General features: G+C 43.6%; 1 protein-coding gene across 1 annotated transcript in view; it reads right to left on the bottom strand.

Moving 5' to 3' along the window:
* Window positions 1-13,986, bottom strand: part of LOC110517228 (collagen alpha-1(VI) chain) — a 117,923-nt gene extending 103,937 nt beyond the window's left edge. Inside the window, exon 1 of the mRNA XM_036986771.2 lies at window positions 13,542-13,986. Within this exon, the coding sequence (XP_036842666.2) occupies window positions 13,542-13,632 (91 nt within the window). The 5' untranslated portion in view covers window positions 13,633-13,986. The remainder of the gene's footprint in view (window positions 1-13,541) is intronic.
* Between the last annotated feature and the right edge of the window lie 2,049 nt (window positions 13,987-16,035).

The raw sequence follows: 16,035 nt of genomic DNA, 5'->3' as shown, positions 1-16,035 counted from the left end.
CAGAAACAGTAGACAGTGCGTTCAGAAAGTATTCAGTATTCAGACCTCTTCCCTTTTTCCACATTTTGTTGCATTACAGACTTATTCTAAAATGGATTCAATTAATGTTTTTGCTCATCAATCTACACAAAATACCCCATAATGACAAAGAGAAAACAGGTGTTTAGACATTCTTGCAAATAAAAATAAAAAACAGAAATACCTTATTTACATAGTATTCAGACCCTTTGCTATGAGACTTAAAATTGAGCTCAGGTGCATCCTGTTTCCATTGATCATCCATGAGATGTTTCTACAACTTGATTGGAGGTGAATTCAATTGATTGGACATGATTTGGAAAGGCACACACCTGTCTATAAAAGGTCCCACACTTGACAGTACATATCAGAGCAAAAACCAAGCCATGAGGTCAAAGGAATTGTCCATATAGCTCCGAGACAGGATTGTGTCGAGGCACAGATCTGGGGAAGGGCACCAAAACATTTCTGCAGCATTGAAGGTCCCCAAAAACACAGTGGCCTCCATCATCCTTAAATGGAAGAAGTTTGGAACCACCAAGACTCTTCCTAGAGCTGGATGTCTGGCCAAACCCGAGCAATTGGGGAGAAGGGCCTTGGTCAGAGAGGTGACGAAGAACAATGGTCACTCTGACAGAGCTCCAGAGTTCCTCTGTAGAGATGGGAGAACCTTGCAGAAGTACAACCATCTCTGCAGCACTCCACCAATCAGGGCTTTATAGTAGAGTGGCCAGTCAGAAGCCACTCCTCAGTAAAAGGCACGTGATAGCCTGCTTGGAGTTTGCCCTAAAGGACCCTCAGACCATGAGAAAGAAGATTATCTGGTCTGGTGAAACCAAGGTTGAACTCTTTGGCCTGAACGCCAATTATCACGTCTGGTGGAAACCTTTAAAGAACCAATTAAATCAATCACAGTGTGATGTCATAGTCATGTTCCTTCTAAGATGCGCGCGGTCGCCTCGGACTGCAGAAGAAATATCAGCTAGTGCAGAGAAGCATGAGATTAAGCTTCACTCATCTTTCTAGTTTTCCCCCTTAGTTAACACTATCAACGTTTCGCTCTACTGTGGGAATTGGAATCGAATCATCGCAATATTATCCACTTTCAATGTAACATACCGAAACAAAACGAACTATGCAAAACTTAGTATGCAAAAATGGTGCTGGAAGAAATGGCTGCAGTTTTAAAGGGCGTCCAACCAATTGTGCTATTGTGTGATTTTTTCACGTTATTTGTAACCTATTTTGTACATAATGTTTCTGCAACCAAATCTTACGGCAAAAAAAGAGCTTCTGGATTTCAGGACAGCGATCACTCACCTCGGATTAGACAAAGAGCTTCTGGATATCAGGACAGCGATCACTCACCTCGGATTAGACAAAGAGCTTCTGGATTTCAGGACAGCGATCACTCACCTCGGGTTTAGACAAAGAGCTTCTGGATATCAGGACAGAGATCACTCACCTCCGATTAGACAAAGAGCTTCTGGATATCAGGACAGCGATCACTCACCTCAGAATAGACAAAGAGCTTCTGGATATCGGGACAGCGATCACTCACCTCGGATTAGACAAAGAGCTTCTGGATATCAGGACAGCGATCACTCACCTCGGATTAGACAAAGAGCTTCTGGATATCAGGACAGCGATCACTCACCTCAGATTAGACAAAGAGCTTCTGGATATCAGGACAGCGATCACTCACCTCGGATTAGACAAAGAGCTTCTGGATATCAGGACAGCGATCACTCACCTCGGATTAGACAAAGAGCTTCTGGATATCAGGACAGCGATCACTCACCTCGGATTAGACAAAGAGTTTCTGGATATCAGGACAGCGATCACTCACCTCAGAATAGACAAAGAGCTTCTGGATATCGGGACAGCGATCACTCACCTCGGATTAGACAAAGAGCTTCTGGATATCAGGACAGCGATCACTCACCTCGGATTAGACAAAGAGCTTCTGGATATCAGGACAGCGATCACTCACCTCAGATTAGACAAAGAGCTTCTGGATATCAGGACAGCGATCACTCACCTCGGATTAGACAAAGAGCTTCTGGATATCAGGACAGCGATCACTCACCTCGGATTAGACAAAGAGCTTCTGGATATCAGGACAGCGATCACTCACCTCGGATTAGACAAAGAGTTTCTGGATATCAGGACAGAGATCACTCACCTCCGATTAGACAAAGAGCTTCTGGATATCAGGACAGTGATCACTCACCTCAGAATAGACAAAGAGCTTCTGGATATCGGGACAGCGATCACTCACCTCGGATTAGACAAAGAGCTTCTGGATATCAGGACAGCGATCACTCACCTCGGATTAGACAAAGAGCTTCTGGATATCAGGACAGCGATCACTCACCTCAGATTAGACAAAGAGCTTCTGGATATCAGGACAGCGATCACTCACCTCGGATTAGACAAAGAGCTTCTGGATATCAGGACAGCGATCACTCACCTCGGATTAGACAAAGAGCTTCTGGATATCAGGACAGCGATCACTCACCTCGGATTAGACAAAGAGTTTCTGGATATCAGGACAGCGATCACTCACCTCAGATTAGACAAAGAGCTTCTGGATATCAGGACAGCGATCACTCACCTCGGATTAGACTAAGAGCTTCTGGACATCAGGACAGCGATCACTCACCTCGGATTAGACAAAGAGCTTCTGGATATCAGGACAGCGATCACTCACCTCGGATTAGACAAACAGCTTCTGGATATCAGGACAGCTATCACTCACCTCGGATTAGACAAAGAGCTTCTGGATATCAGGACAGAGATCACTCACCTCGGATTAGACAAAGAGCTTCTGGATATCAGGACAGTGATTACTCACCTCGGATTAGACAAAGAGCTTCTGGATATCAGGACAGCGATCACTCACCTCGGATTAGACTAAGAGCTTCTGGATATCAGGACAGCGATCACTCACCTCGGATTAGACAAAGAGCTTCTGGATATCAGGACAGCGATCACTCACCTCAGATTAGACAAAGATTTTTCTTAAATTAGCAAGAAGCACAAGACATTCTCCAAACACCCGACAGGGCCATCATCCCCATTATTTGCAAGAGGAGGCGACGCAGGTACAGAGGACAAAGAGCCGGATGCCTCGTCAGGACCCGGAGAAGGCGAGTGGGAAAGCTGCCATTACCGTCAATACTACTCGCCAATGTGCAATCATTGGACAATAAACTAGACGAGGTACGATCAAGAATATCCTACCAACGGAACATCAAAAACTGTAGTATCCTATGTTTCACGGAATCGCGGCTGAATGACGACATGGGTATTCAGCTAGCAGGATATACGCTGCACCGGCAAGCTAGAACAGCACACTCCGGTAAGACGAGGGGGGCGGTCTGTGCATATTTGTAAACAACAGCTGGTGCACGAAATCTAAGGAAGTCTCTAGATTTTGCTCACCTGAAGTAGAGTATATTGTCATAAACTGCAGGCCACACTACTTGCTTAGAGAGTTTTCAGCTATATTTGTCGTGGCTGTTTATTTACCACCACAGACAGATGCTGGCACTAAGACCGCACTCAGTCAGCTGTATAAGGAAATGAGCAAACAGGAAACCACTCACCCAGAGGCGGCGCTCCTAGTGGCAGGAGACTTTGATGCAGTGAAACTTAAATCAGTTCTACCAAATTTCCATCAACATGTTAAATGTGCAACCAGAGAGAAAATAATTCTAGATCACCTGAACTCCACACACAGAGACACGAACAAAGCTCTCCCTCACCCTCAATTTGGTAAATCCGACCACAACTCTATCCTCCCGATTGAGGAGTACACCACATCAGTCACTGGTTTTATCAATAAGTACATCGAGGATGTCGTCCACACAGTGACTGTACGTACATACCCCAACCAGAAGCCATGGATTACAGGCAATATTCGCACTGAGCTAAAGGGTAGAGCTGCCGCTTTCAAGGTGCGGGACTCTATCCCGGAAGCTTACAAGAAATCCTGCTATGCCCTCCGACAAACCATCAAACAGGCAAAGCGTCAATACAGGGCTAAGATTGAATCCTACTACACCTTCTCCAACACTCGTCGGATGTGGCAGGGCTTGCAAACTATTACAGACTACAAAGCTAAATCACTTCTATGCTCGCTTCGAGGCAAGCAACACTGAGGCATGCATGAGAGCATCAGCTGTTCCGGACGACTCTGTGATCACGCTCTCCGTAGCCGACGTGAGTAAGACCTTTAAACAGGTCAACATACAAAAGGCTGCAGGCCCAGACGAATTACCAGGACGTGCGCTCCGGGCATGTGCTGACCAACTGGCAGGTGTCTTCACTCACATTTTCAACATGTCCCTGATTGAGTCTATAATACCAACATGTTTCAAGCAGACCACCATAGTCCCTGTGCCCAAGAACACAAAGGCAACCTGCCTAAATGACTACAGACCCGTAGCACTCACGTCCATAGCCATGAAGTGCTTTGAAAGGTTGGTTATGGCTCACATCAACATCATTATCCCAGAAACCCTAGACCCACTCCAATTTGCATACCGCCCAAACAGATCCACAGATGATGCAATCTCTATTGCACTCCACACTGCCCTTTCCCACCTGGACAAAAGGAACACTTATGTGAGAATGCTGTGCACTGACTACAGCTCAGCGTTCAACACCATAGTGCCCTCAAAACGTATCACTAAGATAAGGAACATGGGACTAAACACCTTCCTCTGCAACTGGATTTAAAAAAAAAATGATTTCACCTTTATTTAACCAGGTCGGCTAGTTGAGAACAAGTTCTCATTTACAACTGCGACCTGGCCAAGATAAAGCGTAGCAATTCGACACATACAACAACACAGAGTTACACATGGAATAAACAAAACATACAGTCAATAATACAGTAGAACAAAAGTAAACAAAAAGTCTATATACAGTGAGTGCAAATGAGGTAAGTTAAGGAAATAAATAGGCCATGGTGGCAAAGTAATTACAATATAGCAATTAAACACTGGGACGGTAGATCGGCAGAAGATGAATGTGCAGGTAGAGATACTGGGGTGCAAAGGAGCAAAATAAATAAATACCAGTATGGGGATGAGGTAGGTAGATAGATGGGCTGTTTACAGATAGGCTAAGTACAGGTGTAGTGATCTGTAGACTGCTCTGACAGCTGGTGCTTAAAGCTAGTGAGGGAGATGTGAGTCTCCAGCTTCAGAGATGTTTGCAATTCGTTCCAGTCATGGGCAGCAGAGAACTGGAAGGAAAGACGACCAAAGGAGGAATTGGAATTGGATCCTGGATTTCCTGGCGCGCCGCCCCCATGTGGTGAGGGTAGGTAGCAACATATCTGCCACACTGATCCTCAACACTGGAGCTCCCCAGGGGTGTGTGCTCAGTCCCCTCCTGTACTCCCTGTTCACCCACGACTGCATGGCCAGGCATGACTCCAACACCATCATTAAGTTTGCAGACGACACAACAGTGGTAGGCCTAATCACCGACAATGACGAGACAGCCTATAGGGAGGAGGTCAGAGACCTTGCCGGGTGGTGCCAGAATAACAACCTATCCCTCAAAGTAACCAAGACTAAGGAGATGATTGTGGACTACAGGAAAAGGAGAACCGAGCACACCCCCATTCTCATCTACGGGGCTGTAGTGTAGCAGGTTGAGAGCCTCAAATTCCTTGGTGTCCACATCAACAACAAACTAGAATGGTCAAATCACACCAAGACAGTCGTGAAGAGGGCACAACAAAGCCTATTCCCCCTCAGGAAACTAAAAAGATTTGGCATGCGTCCTGAGATCCTCAAACGGTTCTACAGCTGCAACATCGAGAGCATCCTGGTTGCATCACTGCCTGGTATGGCAATTGCTCAGCCTCTGACCCCAAGGCACTACAAAGGGTAGTGTGTACGGCCCAGTACATCACTGGGGCCAAGCTTCCTGCCATCCAGGACCTCTATACCAGAAGGTGTCAGAGGAAGGCCCTACAAATTGTCAGCCACCCCAGTCATAGACTGTTCTCTCTACCACTGCACGGCAAGCGGTACCAGAGTGCCAAGTCTAGGACAAAAAGGCTTCTCAACAGTTTTTACCCCCAAGCCATAAGACTCCTGAACAGGTAATCAAATGGCTACCTGGACTATTTGCATTGTGTGCCCCCCCCAACCCCTCTTTTTACGCTGCTGCTACTCTCTGTTCGATCATATATGCATAGCCTCTTTAACTATACGTTCATGTACATACTACCTCAATTGGGCCGACCAACCGGTGCTCCCGCACATTGGCTAACCGGGCTATCTGCATTGTGTCCCACCACCCACGCCAACACCTCTTTTACACTACTGCTACTCTCTGTTCATCATATATGCATAATCACTTTAACCATATCTACATGCACATACTACCGCAATCAGCCTGACTAACCGGTGTCTGTATGTAGCCTCGCTACTGTATATAGCCTGTCTTTTTACTGTTGTTTTTATTTTTGTACCTACCTATTGTTCAACTTATACCTTTTTTTGCACTTCTGGTTAAAGCCTATAAGTAAGCATTTCACTGTAAAGTCTACACCTGTTGTATTTGGCGCAGGTGAGAAATAAACTTTGATTTGATTTGAGTTGAACTGTGCAAGACATTTTGTTGTAGGCAGAGGACATTGGAATACTGCATTGACAGGCATGACTCGAGCCTGTACTCTACACAGACTGGTGCGCCATAACCAATCAGAGCTGCAATAGACCTATATGCAAATAGCCATTGCCATATATGGATCTTTTCCATTCACTTAGAACTGGACTGTGTTAACAGCATGAGCGGTCGTGAGTAGATGTGCTTGTTTGAGATCAAAGCGAGAGATGCATGTTGTTCACATTCTTTGCTAGTTAGTGAGTTATTATCCCAGTTATAGCAAATTTATACTCAACAATTGTGGAGTGGTTGCTTCCTTCAAGAACACTAAATCTGTACATTTAATCTGTTAGGTAAAGAGCTTTTTTATGTCTTCAAGGGGCAGTGTTGTATTCTGAGACGGTCTTGAACAAGCTAAGTAGTGAATAGGCAGAGGGTAGCATCCTTTTCGGATTCTCTGTAATAATGGTATCGGAATAATAATGACGTTAATTTTGTTAACTGTTTTCTTTTTTTCATCAAACAACACAAAACATTTTCAGTCACGTCTTCGTCTGAAGGACAAGTGGATTAACAGGTTCATGTCAAGCTCTTCATGATTTTCTTCAAAAGTCTCATGGAATGTAGACCTACATTGAACACCACACATTGGCTGCTACTGTAGGCTGAATGACAGAACAGCTATTTCCATGTTATTAGATCCATTTTTCTCCATTGTTTTTGATGTTAGGCCACTCTGGTGGACCTACATTATGATCAAATAGCAACAGTTGCCTACTTGGTCACTGTTATAACTGTAACTTAGCGGGTACAGCCTCAGAGATCACAGTAAACCACTGTTAAAACTGTAACTTAGCGGGTACAGCCTCAGAGATCACAGTAAACCACTGTTAAAACTGTAATTTAGCGGGTACAGCCTCAGTGATCACAGTAAACCACTGTTATAACTGTAACTTAGCGGGTACAGCATCAGTGATCACAGTAAACCACTGTTAAAACTGTAACTTAGCGGGTACAGCCTCAGTGATCACAGTAAACCACTGTTATAACTGTAACTTAGCGGTTACAGCCTCAGAGATCACAGTAAACCACTGTTAAAACTGTAACTTAGTGGGTACAGCCTCAGTGATCACAGTAAACCACTGTTAAAACTGTAACTTAGTGGGTACAGCCTCAGTGATCACAGTAAACCACTGTTAAAACTGTAACTTAGCGGGTACAGCATCAGTGATCACAGTAAACCACTGTTAAAACTGTAACTTAGCGGGTACAGCCTCAGTGATCACAGTAAACCACTGTTATAACTGTAACTTAGCGGTTACAGCATCAGCGATCACAGTAAACCACTGTTAAAACTGTAACTTAGTGGGTACAGCCTCAGTGATCACAGTAAACCACTGTTAAAACTGTAACTTAGTGGGTACAGCCTCAGTGATCACAGTAAACCACTGTTAAAACTGTAACTTAGCGGGTACAGCCTCAGTGATCACAGTAAACCACTGTTAAAACTGTCACTTAGCGGGTACAGCCTCAGTGATCACAGTAAACCACTGTTAAATCTGTCACTTAGCGGGTACAGCCTCAGAGATCACAGTAAACCACTGTTAAAACTGTAACTTAGCGGGTACAGTCTCAGTGATCACAGTAAACCACTGTTAAAACTGTCACTTAGCGGGTACAGCCTCAGTGATCACAGTAAACCACTGTTAAAACTGTAACTTAGCGGGTACAGCCTCAGTGATCACAGTAAACAACTGTTAAAACTGTCAATTAGCGGGTACAGCCTCAGTGATCACAGTAAACCACTGTTAAAACTGTCACTTAGCGGGTACAGCCTCAGCGATCACAGTAAACCACTGTTAAATCTGTAACTTAGCGGGTACAGCCTCAGTGATCACAGTAAACCACTGTTAAAACTGTCACTTAAAGCGGGTACAGCCTCAGTGATCTCAGTAAACCACTGTTAAAACTGTAACTTAGCGGGTACAGCCTCAGTGATCACAGTAAACCACTGTTAAAACTGTAACTTAGTGGGTACAGCCTCAGTGATCACAGTAAACCACTATTAAAACTGTCACTTAGCGGGTACAGCCTCAGTGATCACAGTAAACCACTGTTAAAACTGTAACTTAGCGGGTACAGCCTCAGTGATCACAGTAAACCACTGTTAAAACTGTCACTTAGCGGGTACAGCCTCAGTGATCACAGTAAACCACTGTTAAATCTGTCACTTAGCGGGTACAGCCTCAGAGATCACAGTAAACCACTGTTAAAACTGTAACTTAGCGGGTACAGTCTCAGTGATCACAGTAAACCACTGTTAAAACTGTAACTTAGCGGGTACAGCCTCAGTGATCACAGTAAACCACTGTTAAAACTGTCACTTAGCGGGTACAGCCTTAGTGATCACAGTAAACCACTGTTAAAACTGTAACTTAGCGGGTACAGCCTCAGTGATCACAGTAAACAACTGTTAAAACTGTCAATTAGCGGGTACAGCCTCAGTGATCACAGTAAACCACTGTTAAAACTGTCACTTAGCGGGTACAGCCTCAGCGATCACAGTAAACCACTGTTAAATCTGTAACTTAGCGGGTACAGCCTCAGTGATCACAGTAAACCACTGTTAAAACTGTCACTTAAAGCGGGTACAGCCTCAGTGATCTCAGTAAACCATTGTTAAAACTGTCACTTAGCGTGTACAGCCTCAGTGATCACAGTAAACCACTGTTAAAACTGTCACTTAGCGGGTACAGCCTCAGAGATCACAGTAAACCACTGTTAAAACTGTAATTTAGCGGGTACAGCCTCAGTGATCACAGTAAACCACTGTTATAACTGTAACTTAGCGGGTACAGCCTCAGAGATCACAGTAAACCACTGTTAAAACTGTAACTTAGTGGGTACAGCCTCAGTGATCATAGTAAACCACTGTTAAAACTGTAACTTAGCGGGTACAGCCTCAGTGATCACAGTAAACCACTGTTAAAACTGTCACTTAGCGGGTACAGCCTCAGTGATCACAGTAAACCACTGTTAAATCTGTCACTTAGCGGGTACAGCCTCAGAGATCACAGTAAACCACTGTTAAAACTGTAACTTAGCGGGTACAGCCTCAGTGATCACAGTAAACCACTGTTAAAACTGTAACTTAGCGGGTACAGCCTCAGTGATCACAGTAAACCACTGTTAAAACTGTCACTTAGCGGGTACAGCCTCAGTGATCACAGTAAACCACTGTTAAATCTGTCACTTAGCGGGTACAGCCTCAGTGATCACAGTAAACCACTGTTAAAACTGTCACTTAGCGGGTACAGCCTCAGAGATCACAGTAAACCACTGTTAAAACTGTAACTTAGCGGGTACAGCCTCAGTGATCACAGTAAACCACTGTTAAAACTGTCACTTAAAGCGGGTACAGCCTCAGTGATCACAGTAAACCACTGTTAAAACTGTCACTTAGCGGGTACAGCCTCAGTGATCACAGTAAACCACTGTTAAAACTGTCACTTAGCGGGTACAGCCTCAGTGATCACAGTAAACCACTGTTAAATCTGTCACTTAGCGGGTACAGCCTCAGAGATCACAGTAAACCACTGTTAAAACTGTAACTTAGCGGGTACAGTCTCAGTGATCACAGTAAACCACTGTTAAAACTGTAACTTAGTGGGTACAGCCTCAGTGATCACAGTAAACCACTGTTAAAACTGTCACTTAGCGGGTAAAGCCTCAGTGATCACAGTAAACCACTGTTAAAACTGTAACTTAGCGGGTACAGCCTCAGTGATCACAGTAAACAACTGTTAAAACTGTCAATTAGCGGGTACAGCCTCAGCGATCACAGTAAACCACTGTTAAATCTGTAACTTAGCGGGTACAGCCTCAGTGATCACAGTAAACCACTGTTAAAACTGTCACTTAAAGCGGGTACAGCCTCAGTGATCTCAGTAAACCACTGTTAAAACTGTCACTTAGCGTGTACAGCCTCAGTGATCACAGTAAACCACTGTTAAAACTGTCACTTAGCGGGTACAGCCTCAGAGATCACAGTAAACCACTGTTAAAACTGTAATTTAGCGGGTACAGCCTCAGTGATCACAGTAAACCACTGTTATAACTGTAACTTAGCGGGTACAGCCTCAGAGATCACAGTAAACCACTGTTAAAACTGTAACTTAGTGGGTACAGCCTCAGTGATCACAGTAAACCACTGTTAAAACTGTAACTTAGCGGGTACAGCATCAGTGATCACAGTAAACCACTGTTAAAACTGTAACTTAGCGGGTACAGCCTCAGTGATCACAGTAAACCACTGTTATAACTGTAACTTAGCGGTTACAGCCTCAGAGATCACAGTAAACCACTGTTAAAACTGTAACTTAGTGGGTACAGCCTCAGTGATCACAGTAAACCACTGTTAAAACTGTAACTTAGCGGGTACAGCCTCAGTGATCACAGTAAACCACTGTTAAAACTGTAACTTAGCGGGTACAGCCTCAGTGATCACAGTAAACCACTGTTAAAACTGTCACTTAGCGGGTACAACCTCAGTGATCACAGTAAACCACTGTTAAATCTGTCACTTAGCGGGTACAGCCTCAGAGATCACAGTAAACCACTGTTAAAACTGTAACTTAGCGGGTACAGCCTCAGTGATCACAGTAAACCACTGTTAAAACTGTAACTTAGCGGGTACAGCCTCAGTGATCACAGTAAACCACTGTTAAAACTGTCACTTAGCGGGTACAGCCTCAGTGATCACAGTAAACCACTGTTAAATCTGTCACTTAGCGGGTACAGCCTCAGTGATCACAGTAAACCACTGTTAAAACTGTCACTTAGCGGGTACAGCCTCAGTGATCACAGTAAACCACTGTTAAAACTGTAACTTAGCGGGTACAGCCTCAGTGATCACAGTAAACCACTGTTAAAACTGTCACTTAAAGCGGGTACAGCCTCAGTGATCACAGTAAACCACTGTTAAAACTGTCACTTAGCGGGTACAGCCTCAGTGATCACAGTAAACCACTGTTAAAACTGTCACTTAGCGGGTACAGCCTCAGTGATCACAGTAAACCACTGTTAAAACTCTAACTTAGCGGGTACAGCCTCAGTGATCACAGTAAACCACTGTTAAAACTGTCATTTAGCGGGTACAGCCTCAGTGATCACAGTAAACCACTGTTAAATCTGTCACTTAGCGGGTACAGCCTCAGAGATCACAGTAAACCACTGTTAAAACTGTAACTTAGCGGGTACAGCCTCAGAGATCACAGTAAACCACTGTTAAAACTGTAACTTAGCGGGTACAGCCTCAGTGATCACAGTAAACCACTGTTAAAACTGTAACTTAGCGGGTATAGCCTCAGTGATCACAGTAAACCACTGTTAAAGCTGTAACTTAGCGGGTACAGCCTCAGTGATCACAGTAAACGACTGTTAAAACTGTAACTTAGCGGGTACAGCCTCAGTGATCACAGTACACCACTGTTAAAACTGTAACTTAGCAGGTACAGTCTCAGTGATCACAGTAAACCACTGTTAAAACTGTCACTTAGCGGGTACAGCCTCAGTGATCACAGTAAACCACTGTTAAAACTGTAACTTAGCGGGTACAGCCTCAGTGATCACAGTAAACCACTGTTAAAACTGTAACTTAGCCGGTACAGCCTCAGTGATCACAGTAAACCACTATTAAAACTGTAACTTAGCGGGTACAGCCTCAGTGATCACAGTAAACCACTGTTAAAACTGTAACTTAGCGGGTACAGCCTCAGTGGTCACAGTAAACCACTGTTAAAACTGTCACTTAGCGGGTACAGCCTCAGTGATCACAGTAAACCACTGTTAAATCTGTCACTTAGCGGGTACAGCCTCAGAGATCACAGTAAACCACTGTTAAAACTGTAACTTAGCGGGTACAGCCTCAGAGATCACAGTAAACCACTGTTAAAACTGTAACTTAGCGGGTACAGCCTCAGTGATCACAGTAAACCACTGTTAAAACTGTAACTTAGCGGGTACAGCCTCAGTGATCACAGTAAACCACTGTTAAAACTGTAACTTAGCCGGTACAACCTCAGTGATCACAGTAAACCACTATTAAAACTGTAACTTAGCGGGTACAGCCTCAGTGATCACAGTAAACCACTGTTAAAACTGTAACTTAGCGGGTACAGCCTCAGTGATCACAGTAAACCACTGTTAAAACTGTCACTTAGTGGGTACAGCCTCAGTGATCACAGTAAACCACTATTAAAACTGTCACTTAGCGGGTACAGCCTCAGTGAACCTTGATCATAGGCAAGTCCTACATCTTCATTGACTTTCCTATGGTTTCCATTTCAATTCAAAAAGCCACATTGATTGATTGGTTGAAAGATTTAATGATTGATTGATTAGCAATTAAGTGGCCCCTAACACTGATCTATAGCCAGTTTCAATCCCCAGACACCCTAGTGGTAGGTTAGGACGTGGGGAGGGTTAGCTGATCCTAGATCTGTGCATAGGACAACTCCCTCTCTGAGCATCTGCAGCTGTGATAGCTAGGTAGACTGTAGCCTACCTACAGCAGGACTAACGACCAGACCAGCTAGTTTATGCCAGGCATTAGCTATGCATTAGCTATTTTAGCTATTTTAGCATTGTATATCTTACTAAACCTGCTTTAGCTCTGACATAGGCTATAGCTAACTTCCATCTAAACATCTGGCCAAGACACAGATACCCCGTTTTCTCTCTCTGTGGCTTTTAACTTGTTTCTCAACCCCAAAGAGCTTGCTTGGGTCCGTCTTAATGACATAGCATACACAGACAGATAATACTGGTCAACCCAGAACATACGTCTGTTTTTTTTATATCTAGAAACATTAACTTTATAAACTCACCCCAGAACTTGGGTCTGTCGGTCTGCTGTGCGAGCGCCACGGCAAACATCGCACCGACGCACAGAACGGAGAGAACTCCACGAGCCTCCATGGCTGCTTATTCGGTTAACACTAAACTTTCAAACCCAAATCACCCCAAACCGTCTCCAACCCGAACCTCCGAACTGAACTTCAGAAGATGGATGAAACCGGAGCTCTATAAATGTTCTAATTCCGTTAGTCCGTTACAACCCCCGAGCCAACCCGGGAGCGCGCATTGGACGGAACGCCTTGAGAAGAGGAGGAGTGGAATTCACGGATAAATAATCTGAAGATTTCTGTTGAATTCTGAAAACTGTAACTAGCCAGTAATAGCTGCAAAACTGCCCATCTTCCTAAGAAATACACTATTCTTACAGTAACCATGGGACCTTGCTATGGCTTTGTATTAGTGAGATATTCTCCCATTGTTCTGTCTATGGGGCCTCATGGGGTAAACATCTGGAAAAAGCAAAGTCAAATTCAACTCTAGTATTCTGTGTTCTTTGATTCCTTAGTTACAGATTAAACATGATTCCTACATGATTCCTTAGTTACAGATTAAACATGATTCCTTAGTTACGGATTAAACATGATTCCTGCATGATTCCTTAGTTACAGATGAAACATGATTCCTTAGTTACAGATGAAACATGATTCCTACATGTAGTCAACATCACACACACTGCTTAAGTAGTTTTGGGGGCTATCTGTACTTTACTCTACTATTTATATTTTTGACTAATTTTACTTTAATACATTCCTAAAGAAAATAATGTACTTTCTACTCCATACATTTTCCCTGACACCCAAAAGTACTCGTTACATTTTGATAGGAAAATCGTCCAATTCACACATCAAGAGAACATCCCTGGTCATCCCTAATTCCTCTGATCTGGAGGACTCACTAAACAGAGAACATCCCTGGTCATCCCTACTGTCTCTGATCTGGTGGCCTCACTAAACACACATGCTTCATTTGTAAATTATGTCTGAGTGTTGTAGTGTTGTGGTGTTGTAGTGTCTGAGTGTTGTAGTGTCTGAGTGTTGTAGTGTTGTAGTGTTGTAGTGTCTGAGTGTTGTAGTGTTGTAGTATCTGAGTGTTGTAGTGTTGTAGTGTCTGAGTGTTGTAGTGTTGTAGTGTCTGAGTGTTGTAGTGTTGTATTGTTGTAGTGTCTGAGTGTTGTAGTGTTGTATTGTTGTAGTGTTGTAGTGTCTGAGTGTTGTAGTGTTGTAGGTGTAGTGTCTGAGTGTTGTAGTGTTGTAGTGTCTGAGTGTTGTAGTGTTGTAGTGTCTGAGTGTTGTAGAGTTGTAGTGTCTGAGTGTTGTAGTGTTGTCGTGTTGTCGTGTTGTAGTGTTGTAGTGTCTGAGTGTTGTAGTGTTGTCGTGTTGTAGTGTTGTAGTGTTATAGTGTCTGAGTGTTGTAGGGTTGTCGTGTTGTAGTGTTGTCTGAGTGTTGTAGTGTCTGAGTGTTGTAGCGTTGTAGTGTCTGAGTGCTGTAGTGTTGTAGTGTCTGAGTGTTGTATTGTCTGAGTGTTGTAGTGTCTGAGTGTTGTAGTGTCTGAGTGTTGTAGTGTTGTAGTGTCTGAGTGTTGTAGTGTTGTAGTGTTTTAGTGTTGTAGTGTCTGAGTGTTGTAGTGTCTGAGTGTTGTAGTGTTGTAGTGTTGTCGTGTTGTAGTGTTGTAGTGTTGTAGTGTCTGAGTGTTGTAGTGTTGTCGTGTTGTAGTGTTGTAGTGTCTGAGTGTTGTAGTGTTATCGTGTTGTAGTGTTGCCGTGTTGTAGTGTTGTAGTGTTGTAGTGTCTGAGTGTTGTAGTGTTGTAGTGTCTGAGTGTTGTAGTGTCTGAGTGTTGTAGTGTTGTAGTGTCTGAGTGTTGTCGTGTTGTAGTGTTGTAGTTTCTGAGTGTTCGAGTGTTGTAGTGTCTGAGTGTTTTAGTGTTGTAGTGTCTGAGTGTTGTAGTGTTGTAGTGTCTGAGTGTTGTAGTGTTGTAGTGTCTGAGTGTTGTAGTGTCTGAGTGTTGTAGTGTTGTAGTGTCTGAGTGTTGTAGTGTCTGAGTGTTGTAGTGTTGTAGTGTCTGAGTGTTGTAGTGTTGTTGTGTCTGAGTGTTGTAGTGTTGTAGTGTCTGAGTGTTGTAGTGTCTGAGTGTTGTAGTGTTGTAGTGTCTGAGTGTTGTAGTGTTGTAGTGTCTGAGTGTTGTAGTGTTGTAGTATCTGAGTGTTGTAGTGTTGTAGTGTCTGAGTGTTGTAGTGTTGTAGTGTCTGAGTGTTGTAGTGTCTGAGTGTTGTAGTGTTGTAGTGTTGTAGTGTCTGAGTGTTGTAGTGTTGTAGTGTTGTCGTGCGCCCCTGGCAATCCGTCAATAAAAAAATAAAAAAACATTTTGCCGTTTTCTTAATATAAGGAAGATGATTTATACTATTACATTTACTTTTGATACTTAAGTATATTTAAAACCAAATACTTTTTTGACTTTTACTCAA

The sequence above is a fragment of the Oncorhynchus mykiss genome, chromosome 8, assembly GCF_057628025.1.
Source record: "Oncorhynchus mykiss isolate SJ-2025 chromosome 8, ASM5762802v1, whole genome shotgun sequence".
Classification (NCBI taxonomy): Eukaryota; Metazoa; Chordata; class Actinopteri; order Salmoniformes; family Salmonidae; genus Oncorhynchus; species Oncorhynchus mykiss.
This window is presented reverse-complemented; position numbering and strand designations above follow the sequence as displayed.